Source organism: Mesoplodon bidens (genome assembly GCF_964165515.1).
Source record: "Mesoplodon bidens genome assembly, chromosome: 19".
NCBI lineage: Eukaryota > Metazoa > Chordata > Mammalia > Artiodactyla > Ziphiidae > Mesoplodon > Mesoplodon bidens.
This window is the reverse complement of record NC_138179.1, coordinates 28,130,622-28,144,261: the sequence shown is the minus strand read 5'-3', so window position 1 is coordinate 28,144,261 and position 13,640 is coordinate 28,130,622. Positions and strand designations below refer to the sequence as shown.

Below are 13,640 nucleotides of genomic sequence, written 5' to 3'. Positions count from 1 at the left end.
CCAACAAATCTGAATCAAGAAAGGAAAGTGAGTTTTTTTTTTTTTTTTTTTTACTACAGAGAAAATCCAGCTCTTAGAAAATTTCACAGGCCTTCAAGATTGAGGAGTCCTTACCCTGTTTTTAGTATTTTATCTAGATTAAAATAAAATAACTGAGGCAGGTTAAGATTTAAGGAAAGTGAGCCACTAACAAAACAAAACCACAGCTATCATTTGATGAATGCAGGTCACATGCTCAGCACAAGACTGCACACCTGTCTCTAATCCTCACACAATGGTAGGTACAATCCCTTAATTTACAGAGCAAGAAACAGACACAGAGAAATTCACCAGCAAAGAGTGAAGTTAGGATTCAAATACATGTCTTTGCTCTGCCCATTATACCACTCTATCTGCCTCACAATAAAAACAAAGTTCTCATGATGAATTTCACATTTTTAAACTCACTTAACTCAAACAGGAATAATCTACAAATTATATGAGCATTCTAACAGTTACCTACGGTATGACCAATTATGTTTAATTTTTACTTCCCTCCACTGTCACGTACCACTTGATTTACATGTAGATATGAACATAAGTTTAAACATTTATTAATATAAATTTCATGTTAATATATTAACTGTATATTTCATATTACATGCATTAGTAATATATTAATATATTTATATGAGTTTCATTTATATATTGATATAAATATAAATTTCAGGTTGAAACGACAGAGACTGAATACAACCTAACTCAACAATGGAAATTTACTATACGAAATTCAGTGTATCTAAACAGCATTCTGGAAACAACACCTCACCCTCCAGCGGTGCTGACACAGGAGACTCCCTCATGGACAACCCTTGCTTTAGAGCTCCTTCCACTGATTCATAGCTTCTTTTGAGACTGATTTCATGAGCTGTTCTCGGACTCCTCGTCCCTTCTCGGGCATTCTTAATATCTGCAGGACATAGACACAAAAATTGCTCGGACAGAGCCCAAGGCCTACTGTATGGTAAATAAGTTATCTTAATTTCATAATCTCACACACACACAAAAAAAATATATATATATAAACTGGTCTTAATCTACTATATACATCTGTGCAGATGCCATTTATAAAAACGTTTTCATTCACTCAAATATATTTATTGAGTGTCAGGCATAAACCAGGCTTGCAGATTAGGTTAACAAATTAAGTCCCTTCCCTCGTGAAACTCAGCAGTAGTGGTGGATACAGATAAATTACCAGGTGGTTACACACAGTAACCGGTACTATGGACAGTGGGCTATGAGAATGCTGGAAGCGGATCCTGACATCTAAAAGCTCAGATAAGGGTCACTGAACACAGCACTGCAGTTCACGAAAGTCACTGTTGACTGAGCCAGTGTGGACACAGTGGGCAAAGAGGAGATTCACACCCTGGGTGGGATAGCGTGAGATTCAATCTCACTACTCACAACAGCATGCAATTTAAAACTGAAACTTAAGGATACACCTAAAGATAAATGCTCACATACATACAGACATTAAAATAGCTATATTTAAGCAGCATTTAAATTCAATACTCTTTCTAGGATTATCAGACTATTATCTACTCCTTAATTCTTAACACATAAAATAGGTACCCCTTTAAAATAAAAGTGATTCTATTAAAGTTAAACAAAGATTCTTTTCCTAGGCTAAATCAAATGACCACAGCTGGCGATGTAAGATACCACTCAGGGGACACTTAGTATGGGCTCTGCACTGTTAATCACTTTTCAATGACTGTTTCAGTTAATTTTTCACAAAAGTTCCACGAGAAGTACCAGTATTAACCTTTTTTTACATTACAGAGAGGAAACTTGGGCTCAGGGAAGGAAAACTAACTTTTCCAAAGCAAGCATGTAGGGAACCAGAACCATGTCCTTAGTCACACATTACAACACTGGCTTCAGTGTGGAGATGCAATACTTACTATCATAAGATAAGATGTGTCCACTTTTGCCTTCATAAATAACATGGCCTTTGGATGCAGCTTCCTCTCGGCCTTTCTCAGGACTGCTCTCTTCAATGGACAGTCTAGAAATGGGTCCCTTTACCAAAGCCTCAGTTGGTATGCCAGCCTGGGACAGAGCCGGGGTCCCCTGTCATCAATTCAAACACAGGCACAGCGTCAATTCAAACACAGCGTCACTCGAGTTTACAGGAAACACAGACGCTCAGAAAATGTAACCTGCCACACCGAGAGTCAGAGCAAGCCATGTCCTCAAATAAGAAAGGCCAGCACATGACGGGAAATCAGACACACGTTTTATAAACGTAAAGAAACACTGTACCTTGGTCCTTGAACCCTGCCATACAAAACTTCTTAAAATGCTAACAGGTATATGAGTTGATGAGCTTTCTTCCTCACCTCAAAGTCAAACCTCTATGAAGGTACTTAACTCTCAGAAACAAAATGTGTCTTAAGGCCTAAAATCACGCAAATGTAATAAAGCTTTTTCAAAATTTCTAAGAAAAATAAGTCAACAAATTAAGTTTTAAATTAAAGTACCACCACCTTCTCTCATACTGTGATGAGGGAAAAAGAGCTTTCAGTTACTAAACCGTCTGCTGGGTTAGACCTCTGGTCATCAATAAGAGGGGACAGAAAACTCAGATGCCCCCGTGCTGTGATGTGACTCAGATTTGGTTAGGTCACCCGCGTTTTCACCATCACTAGTCCTCTTCTGGGTCGCCTGTGGCCACGGTTCTTGTCACCCTTCCTTCAAGGGAAGCACTCATGGAACCTCAAGTGCAGAACACTGTGCACAGTGAGCTGCCTGGGTTGCACGGGACAGTGGGGGGCCCAGCCCCAGCCCACACACACTCCAAAACTCAGTGTTCCCAAAACTCCACTGAGGCCACCCTGAACCCACGTGTCCCTGCAGGAGAGTGATGGGGTCCACGTGTCCGCTTGTGCAGCCGAGAGGTGAGCTCAGTGGTGAACACCCAGAAATGCTCACACCCTCTTTGGAAGTGCTCATGTCACACGGACAGACAGATTGGAAAATCGACAGGCAAAGCCCAGCCTCACTTGATCCAGTTCATTCCGCATCCGGTTTGGATACTGGAGCGAAAATGAAGAAGGAAAAATAAGATGCATAGGCCATTTATTTTTCTTCTATTTATATTAAAGTGTTTGCTTATTCTGAAAACTAACATCAGGGGACTGGATAACTTTGGTCAAATGTGAAAGGAGAGATCTGAGAAGTTAGTGTTTAACTTTCCAGATCACTACACACCACATGCTCTATAACCACGTATCAGAAAGAAATCACTGGACTCTTGTTAAAATGGAGATTCTGGGACTTCCCTAGCGGCGCAGTGGTTAAGAACCGCCTGCCAAGGCAGGGGACACGGGTTCGAGCCCTGGTCTGGGAAGATCCCACATGCTGCAGAGCAACTAAGCCTGTGCGCCACAACTACTGAGCCTGCGCTCTAGAGCCCGTGAGCCACAACTACTGAAGCCCGCATGCCACAACAACTGAAGCCTGCGCACCTAGAGCCCGCGCTCTGCAACAAGAGAAGCCACCACAGTGAGAAGCCCGCGCACCGCAACGAAGAGCAGCCCACGCACCGCAACCAGAGGAAGCCCGTGCGCAGCAATGAAGACCCAACGCAGCCATAAATAAATAAATAAATAAATAAATAATTTTTTTTAAAAAAAAAGGAGATTCTGATTCCATCGGTCTGGAGCAGGGACTGAAATCTCTGCGGTATCCTAACAAGTTCCCAGGTGGTGCTGCTCCTCTGGGGCGCACTACACTCGGTCAGCAGGGCCCTAGGGTTGGCTCTCGAATGGGCGCTCGGCAGAACCCCTGGAGGGCTGGAGAACACAGACCGCTGGAACCCGGCCCCACGGGTGAGACTTCAGGAAAACTAGGGCAGGGATTCAACATTTATATGTCTAACAACTTCCCAGGTGATACTGATGCTGCTGCTCTGCAGACCAAACTTTAACAACCACTGTCCTAGGGAACAGAAACAGAAGTCAAGGAAGAGGAACAGAACAGAAAGCTTGTGACAGGCACACGCACAAAAGTACAGGATTCTGTTTACAACGAATTCCCAAAATAGAATTTTCCTTTTCCAGATCTACATTAATAAAGAGGCTAAGGACTGTTTTACATTTCAAACTAAAATTTACATCTAACTGAGGAAAAGAAAGACCTTTTATTAATCAAAATTGGCACCTCAGCCTAAAATTAGAAGATACTTGACTTCTGGTGCTTTTGTCAACACCATCCATATTTCCTGAGACTACAGACCTTCCTTTTCAGAAGGGGCAAAGCAAGCAAACAATTTATAATGATTTTCCTCTCAATTTCTATTTAAGCTGAACACAATGGTAAAAGCTTTGCCAGGAAGACAGTGAGAGTTACATGAATTAGAACTTGTTTCTTCTGCCAAGTTGCAAATAATCGACCTTTTCAAATGAACCACAGTACAGATGATACGGCTTGTGGTCGAAAGGATCACATTACTGTCTCTCTGCACACGGTATATAGATCTGAGGTTTATCATCACTGAGACCCCGTTCCATAACCCAGGACAACGAACAACATAGTCACAAAACTACTGCTAGAGCAGCCAACACGCTCGACACATCACTTCTGGTTGTCTCATGAATGAGCGCAACTAACCTGGGTGATAGAGCCCCGGAGGGATGGGATGCTCTCCACAGAAAGTTTGCTGGAGGGAGTTCCCCGAGTTATACTTCCTTCTTGAATGGCTCCTGTAGTACCTGAATAAAAACAAAATCATTAGCGAATCACACCCCTGCACCTGCAAAAAAAAAAAAAAAAACACAAAAAAAACAAAAAACCAAGCAAACAAAATCAGCCCCTACTTCGGAGAGGAAACAGCAGCACAAAAAGAATAGTTTTTGTTTTATTGAAATGTACTTTTAAAATAATTTTGCAATTATTAAAAAGGACTGTAGAAATATGAAATTTCAAAGTTTTAAAGTCATTTTTATACAGAAAGAAAACTTACATTTAGAATTTAAAGGCTCTAAGTTAAGAGCCCATCATCATTAAAACACATTAATGACTTCCTTTGATATATTTATTGGGGACCAGAGTTTAGTATTTCTGCCAAACAGCATATTTTACCTCTGACCACTCCTTCATGTTGGGCTCTGACCAATAAACCCTCAGGTTGTGAGTTTTGGCTTCGGGGAGAAAACTCTTCTTGCTTGATGTAGGGCACAGTAGCTACGGACCAAAGCAAGAGAAAGTGAGCTCAAGTGCTGAATCCCTGACTGTGACACTACAAAGGCAGAGATGGCCACGTCCTCCTCACTGACCTGGCTTGGCGGCCTCCTGCTGCCGTGGCAGTCCCAGGGAGATGGAGCCCGCCGAGGGCTTCGCTGCCTCGGGAGCATAGGAGGCCTGATTAGGAGAAGGCAAGTAAGTGCCGGGTGTTCCCTAAAAATAATGTTAAAGGACTAGAATAACACTGTCTTTTCACAAGGTCAACTATATATTTAAGGTACAGGTTTCTGTTTATAAAACTTACCACTCACCCCCCACCAAAATTAAGAACAGCTATTTCTAAAGCAAGAAAATCCCTGACACAGATTGGTTAAATTTTAAAAGTGTTTAAAGGGAGCAAGATATGCCTTCCAAAATTACCATAAATTTTATGAATATGCATTACTAACAAATTACATAAATAAAAGCACTTAACCATACACGCAAAATGTAAGCTACTATTATTAACAACATTATCCCTCGTAAAAATGCTATGGGATAGAAGCACCAATGAAAATGGTGGAGTAAGGACTTCCAAGAACCCTCCTCCATAAAGGCAACCAGAAAACTAGCAAAAATTTTAAGAATCAGCCTTTAAGAACTCTTTTCCAACGCTTTAACCAAAGGCTTGTAGAAATCTGGGAGTATTTATTCAAGAAAAATGGCAGAACCTAGGTAAGAACCATGAGCTCTGTGACACTTGGACTTGCTCTGCTGTCCCTCCCACGCCCCCCACCCCCCAACCCCCGCCAGCTCTGTCTCAGCCTTGAGAACCCACAGCCCTCGATCATGGTGAAAACCAGCAGTCCAGCAGACAGCACAAGGGAAAGAACGGGGTTATCATTCCCAGGTAACTGTCATGATCAGACTGGTCTGACGGTTCTCTGAGAGACTCACTTGCAAAGCTGTCTTTTCTGGCCTGACTGTGGTGGGGAAGAAAGTTCAGGCTTGTCAAAAACTATCAGAGTCAATGGACTAACCTCTCCACTGGCTGAGGCAGGAGAGAACAGCTAGGGCGATAAAACAGGCTAAACAAAAACCTTAAGAGGAAAAGCTAAGGGAAGAGATATTCACAAGGGATTTGAAAAGCTCCAACATCTTCCTAGGAACCTAGAAGGCCAAGTGCACGTGCAAGGCTGTGTACCTGCCAGGGAAGACATGAGAAGGACATGAGTTCTCACCGCTGGCTGACCTCAAGGCTCTGAGAAAGCAGGAAGTGAAGACTAAGGCAGAATTGTCAGCTGCCTGGCTGAACGTTGAAGGCATATCCCAACATACGCACACACAGCCCCTCAGTAAAGACTGGGAAACTTCCTCTTTCTGGGCACTGAACTCTCTGTCTAATCACTAGCTGACCGCTAATTAAGCAAATAGAGACTTCAGTGGCCACACAAGAATACAGACTTTACTGAATTAGTTCAAATAAACAACAACAAAAGTATACAGCAGCAGCAACAACAAATCCTAGGGAGAAAGGAGAATCTGATTTCCAGAGTTCTACATTATGTTATGTGTTTCAACCAAAAATTACAAGACATGCCAAGAAACAAGAACGTATGATCCATACACAGGAGGGTAAAAAAAAAAAAAGCAGTGAATAAAAACTGTCCCTGGGCTTTAGACTTGTTAGGAAAAGACTTTAAGTCAGCTATTATAAATAAGTTCAATGAACTATAGGGAACCATGTATAAAGAATTAAAGAAAAGTATGAAAATGATGTCTCATCATATAGAGAATATCAACAAAGGGAAAGAAATCATAAAACAGAACCACATAGAAATTCTGAAGTTGAAAAGTATAAGAATTGGAGAAAAAGAAAAACTCTCAGCAAACTAAGAATATACAGAAACATCATCAATCTGATGAAGGGCACCTATGAAAAGTCTGTAGTTAACATACCTACAAGTGAAATACTGAATGCCTCCCTCCTAAGATGGGCAACAAGCAAAGTATACTCTCTTCACCACTTCTATTAAACATTGTTCTAAAAGTTCTACCCTAACCAGTTTAATAAAACAAGGAAAAGGAAAGGCATAAAGATTGGAAAGGAAGAAGTAAAACTGTCTTTATTTGTAGACAACACACATACAGAGAAAGTCCTAAGAAATCTACACCCCCCAAAAAAAACAAAAATAAAACCAAAAAACCCTATCAGAAACAGTAAGTAAATGTAACAGGAAATAAGGTCAAGATATAAAAATCAACTTTTTTCATACACCAGAAAGAACCAGAAAAGGAAAATTTTTTAAACATCACTTATAAAAACATAAAGTACATTATAAATAATCAAATTAACCGATAGTAAAGCTAACAAAACATATACAAAATCTCTACAGTGAAAATTACAAAATACTGCTGAGAGAAATCAAAGACCTAAATAAATGGAAAGACGAACATGTGCATGGATTAGAAGACTCAACTTTCTTAAGAATTAATCTACAGATTTAATGCAATACCAATCAAAATCCCAGCAGAATTTTTTGTAGGAACTGACAAACTGATTATGTAACTTATATGGAAATACAAGAGACACAGAAGAGCTAAAACAATCTTGAGAATAAGAGCACTGCAGAACTTATACGACATGATCTTAAGACTTACTATAAAAACCACAGTAACCAAGACTGGTGCTGATGAAAGGATGGGCAAGTAGGTCAATGGGACAGAACAGAGTCCAGAAACAGACCCAAACATGCAAATGGGAGAGAGAAAAGACTTTTCAACCAACGTGACGGGAATGCAGATCCACGTGGATGGATGAGGCCCATCCTTGCCTCACACTGTACACAGAAATCAGTTTCACATGGACCTAAATACAAAAGCCAAAACTATTAAGCTTTCAGAAGAAAATCTAGGGGAAAATCTCCACGAGCTTGAAACAGGCAATGATTTTTTAGAGAAAAAGAACTAGTCATAAGAGGGAAAAAAATATATATATAGACTTCCATCAAAATTTAAAACTTCTACGCATCAAAACACACAAGCCACAAATAGAGAAAAAAATATATATATACAAAAAACAGAATTTTCATCTGTGATGTATAAAGAACTTCTGCAACCTAATAACTAAAAGGTCCAATAAAAACAAATAATAAGACAGTCACTTCACAATCAGATGTACAAATGGCCAATAAATAAGTGTATGAAGCGTGCTCAACATCATTTGTTATCAGGGAAATGCAGAATAAAACCACAGTGGAATACTACATACCTACTAGTATGACTAAAATAAAAAAGATTGACAACAGCAAGTGGAACTCAGACTGTGCTGGTGGCAGTGGCACCGTAGAGCCACTCCGGAAAACTATGAAGTAAAACATCCATCTACCCAGACATTCTGCTCTCAGGGCCTATACAAGAGAAATGAAGCCACATGTCTACAAAGAGCCCGGTATAAGAATGTTCGTATCAGCTTTATTTACAGCAGCCAAAAAGCAGAAACAACTCAGGTTTCCATCAACAAGAAAATGGATAAACAAATTGGTATGTTCACCCAATGGAGTATTATTCAGCAATAAAAAGGAAGAAGCTACTGATTACACAAAAACCTGGACGGGGACTTCCCTGGTGGCACAGTGGTTAAGAATCCGTCTACCAATGCAGGGAACACGGGTTGGAGCCCTGGTCTGGGAAGATCCCACACGCGGCGGAGCAACTAGGCCCGTGCGCCACAACTACTGAGCCTGCGCTCTAGAGCCCGTGAGCCACAACTACTGAGCCCACGTGCCACAACTACTGAAGCCGCGTGCTTAGAGCCTGTGCTCCACAAGAGAAGCCACCGCAATGGGAAGCCCGTGCACAACGACGAAGAGTAGCCCCTGCCTGCCGCAACTAGAGAAAGCCCACGTGCTGCAATGAAGACCCAACACAGCCACAAAAAAAAAAAAAAAAAAAAAAATCTGGACGAATCCCTGAAATCATTAATGCTAAGTTAAAGAAGACAGACAAAGAAGAGCCAAAATGTAAGACTCCATTTATATCGAGTTCTGGAAAAGGCAGAACTAACCTACAACAACAGAGAGCGCTTGAGGCAGAGGAGGAAGGGAGCCTAGGAGGGGCGGAAATGGCCCCCAGCCCAATGGGGGCACGGTCACTGGTGGTGAACGTCAGTCAGTCTGACTGAGGCTTTACAATCAGACCACGTCAAGAGAGAGAGAGAGGCCAAGGTCAGAATAAACTAGGGCTTACCAATCATCTACAATTTAATATTAGAACCTTTAAAATAGTTATCCTCTAGTACTTGAAACTATTCCATCTCCATTCATGCTACACTACACTTCACGGCACATGCACCTTTCCCGAGCTAAACCAGACGGGTGCCACTGTCACTCAACCTGGGCACCTGACTCCAATAAACTTCCTGTGTGTGGTATGGAATAGAAAATGACTGCTGCATTTTCAGGTCACTGTCTCTTCATAAATAGACACATTTTTATTTATTAGGACTCTGACAAATTAATATGGGAAGGAGGGGCAATTTTTACCAAAGCAAAAAACAACAGGCCATCTACTGGGAAGAGAAGCCCTTTTACCTGTGAGATGGAGCCTCCCAGTATAAAAGATGGTTTTTCTGAAGCCACTGTGGTTTTGGATGATGGGATGAGAGGAGGAGGTGGCCTAGTGGGTCGAGTTGTTGGAAGCCGAACCCCTTCAGGGAGGTTAGTTATCACTTGATGCGGAGCAGGCTGGAGGACTTTCAAAAGGGAGAAAACATTATTTAAAATAGTCAATTTCCTAGTTTGCGACATTCCACCTATCTCAATTGTTTCTTTAATCACATTTAAACTGTAAGTGCAAGATGAAGTTGAGGATGAACATTTCTATTTTAAATTTCTTTCACTTAAATTAAACCTGTATCCATACTCAGGTCACAAATGGTATTTGTGAGGTTGAAATACTCAACTCCCTGGCAAACCAGAGCCTTCAGGCTGACGTCCATTTCAAACTATTTCTGCTCAGCATATGCAAGTGGCAAACAATTTTTTCTCTCTCTCCATCACTCTTTGGACCTCACAATGGAGGTGAGAAAAAGGGTGTTTCTTAGGAACAGCTGATATTACAACTCTGGAGAATATACAGATTGACTGACAACCAGTTATACGTCCTCTTTGCATCCTGCATAATTTGGAAACATTTGCTGATTCTGACTCTCACAGACACTTGAATTTTTTTTAGGAGGGTGGATCTCAAGGTTTTTACAAAGTACATGTACTCTTAAAAGAAGGCAGTCAATGTCATAGTACACATGTATGAACACAAACCTCCCAGTGGCCCAGTGCATCTCAACTGAATACAACTGAAGATGGAATGCAGAGAAATTCTGAAACAGCAAGGACGCATCCTGGGAGTAAACCACCCAGGTCATCACGTGTAGGTCGATGGCCAGCAGCCACGGCACAGAGGAGCGGTATTTACCTGGCGGACACTACAGCAGGCTGCACTCACATCGGGCTGTGGCGCAGCTTTACTGACTTCTCTCGGAGAGAGGCTACACGGTGATGCTGACCTTGCTGCGGTACTGTGCATCTGTGCTACCTGTGCTAGAGCACGTGTAACCTCAGAATAAGGCATAGAGGTGACTGATTTTCCTATGAAAGTTAAAGTTATCAAAATAAGGGAAGAACCCCATATTAAAATAGTAAGTGTGAAAGGACCAAGCCCACACCATCCAGGGGCAGATCCAACTATACACTACTATCAACATCTAAAATTCCCGGGGGGGAATCCACCCACAGAGAGGTTTTAAAAACCCCTATAAATCTAAATCTTCTGTGTAAGCGTCTTTACTGTGACCTAATAAAATCCTCCAAAATTCAATTACAACTTTTCCTTTCAAATCACAAAGAACTTCTCTTTCCTCTCAATAGGAGAATCAAGTATTTTCACATGCAATAAAGACCACAGCAGGCAAACATCAGATTATCCAGTCATTCTGTGAATTCAAGTATGGCCTGAATTAGAGGCCAGAACTCTGAGGATTTCACCTCTTATAATTAGCCTGTTGAAGCCCACTGCTTAATATTCAGAGAAATAAATGCAATCAAGAAATGGAAGAAGGATTTCAAAAGATACAGATCAAAATAATTTTTAAAGGCTACACAAGCTTATAAAATTATGAATTTTACTGTAGTAATGCTGATGAAAATTATTCCACATAATTTACCTCCACATAAAGTATTTTAAAAAGCCTGAAGCATGGGGCTTCCCTGGTGGCGCAGTGGTTAAGAGTCCACCTGCCGATGCAGGGGACACGGGTTCGTGCCCCGATCCTGGAAGATCCCACATGCCGCGGAGCGGCTGGGCCCGCGAGCCATGGCCGCGGAGCCTGTGTGTCCGGAGCCTGTGCTCCGCAACGGGAGAGGCCACAGCAGTGAGAGGCCCGCGTACAGCAAAAAAAAAAAAAAAAAAAAAAAAAAAAAAAGCCTGAAGCATTTAAAGGGCATATCAGATATGCAGAGTCATATTAAGACTTAAAAACATACATATATGTAATTATATATATAATATACAATCTTTTCTTTTTTTTTTTTTAAAGTGAATCGACATACTGTAATTTTGGAAAATAAGAAAAGCACAAAGAAGAAAGTGAAAACTCATCTGTAATCCAAACCACTTTAAACTGTGGCATTTTAATGTCTGCCGGAACAAATTCCCATTCATTTTTTATTCTTTTGCTTACCTAGTCTTACCCATTTATTCTTCCACATAAATCTAAATTTAAAATCATTTTGAATACTTCCTCCCCAAACAAAGTATCACTGGAATTTTCAGTGGACATGCATTAAATTTCTCTCCTGTATTTATAGGAGACTTGACATTTTATAATGAGCTTTCTAATTGAGGAAGCTAGATGTTTTCATATAGGTCATTTTTCATAATTTCATAAAAAGTATTTCATAGGTATTTTATGTTTTGTTGTGAGGAAAACCATCTGTTTAATATACATGGGAATATATATATTTATATATACTAATTACTGCAGATATATAAGAAAGAAAGTTGTAGATTTCTGTATATCAATTCTTTCTGAGAAACTTAATGAACTTTCCTCTTAGCTCTAAGAACTTTCTCAGTTAATTCTCTTAGGCTTCCTAGGTGAATAATCTTACCCTGTGAATAATAAATTGTCTTCTCCCTTCAACAGCTAAACCTCGTTTGGTTCCTTTCTTTCTTCCTGCACTGCAGTAAGTAACACTGGGCATCCTCACAGGTCCTTTCTAAAGAGACGGTCTCTAGCATTTCACTTTTAAGTGGATGGTTTGTGACTGGTTTCAGATAGAGACTCATTAGCAAAATTAAAACGTTCTTCAGTTAACTAAGATATTTTTAAAAACCAGAAACAACAACTATAATGTCAGCTAATAGGAATCTGTACTATGGGCAGAGCACTGTGTATTACAGAAGTATCTCGTTTAGCCCTCATGACTAATGAGATCATTAACACCATTGGACAGAGGAGGAAACTGAAGCTCAGAAGAATCACATCTAACTGCCCAACCAAGGCTGGAGATTTTTCGAAAGCAGTGCAATTCCTGGCCCTGAGCTCTAAACCATCCTGAGTGCAATGGTGTCTCCCTGAGCACTGGGTGTAGAAATTTCAGATGCCTCTGGGGTAACCATCAAGATGATGTTACCCGTTCCTTCTCTGAAGGATTAATATAATGAATTAGATTATTAAGTGTCCTAATACTGTGCAGATTTATGAAATAAACCAACTTTAAAAGAATATCACTTCTCCCTTTCTAGAGGATTTAACTTGAGAGTGCATTGTAATATATATTACATATATTCAGTGTCTGATTGTTTTATAATCATGTGGAAAAACACACTGTCGTAATAGTGCTAAAGAAAAGGATGAAAGTTTAGATGGTTTTAAATATAGCTATTTAAATCATCATGTACTCAGCTGAAAAAATTAAGAAACAACAACGGCAAAATAAACTAGATTCAGTTGCACAGAGGCATTAACTCTTATTTTGATTGGATTGATTTTAAAACTTGCATTAGAATTTCACTTCTAACTCTCTCTCTACATGTGTAATGTCTGAGTTCTTTCACTGTAGAAAAAAGGTTTCCAACTAAAGCAGGAGTCAACTTGTGTAAACGTCACTGGAAAATGAAAACAATCTTTCTCTGAGGTTTTTTCAAGCTTTTCTACAAGTGGAAAGGCTTACGCCACCTGTCTCATTGATATTAAGAGAAGGTGAACTCAATCAAACAGGTGGACAACAGGTGCTGCCTGTTGCCTTCTAAATGAGCCCATGAAGGGAAAAGCCAAAACTGTGGTCCTACCCTCAGGTGGACAATACCAGTTTGGTGATGGTTTATACGTAAATCCTCTTCTCACTATATTTACCATCCTATAAACT

The 13,640-nt window shown here is 40.4% G+C and overlaps 1 protein-coding gene across 16 annotated transcripts in view; it reads right to left on the bottom strand.

Annotated features, from left to right (window-relative positions):
* The window catches only part of NCOR1 (nuclear receptor corepressor 1), a gene marked incomplete at its 3' end in the record, with an annotated part of 151,056 nt that overhangs the window by 28,993 nt on the left and 108,423 nt on the right, over positions 1 to 13,640 (bottom strand). For 15 of the 16 annotated variants that reach the window (XM_081220091.1, XM_081220081.1, XM_081220084.1 and 12 more), the window contains 6 exons: positions 9,804 to 9,964; positions 5,325 to 5,445; positions 5,131 to 5,232; positions 4,660 to 4,760; positions 1,950 to 2,118; positions 809 to 949 (listed from right to left, as the gene is read on the bottom strand). In XM_081220091.1, the coding sequence (XP_081076217.1) occupies positions 809 to 949; positions 1,950 to 2,118; positions 4,660 to 4,760; positions 5,131 to 5,232; positions 5,325 to 5,445; positions 9,804 to 9,964 (795 nt within the window). The remainder of the gene's footprint in view (positions 1 to 808; positions 950 to 1,949; positions 2,119 to 4,659; positions 4,761 to 5,130; positions 5,233 to 5,324; positions 5,446 to 9,803; positions 9,965 to 13,640) is intronic. The other variant, XM_081220083.1, reaches the window with a different exon arrangement.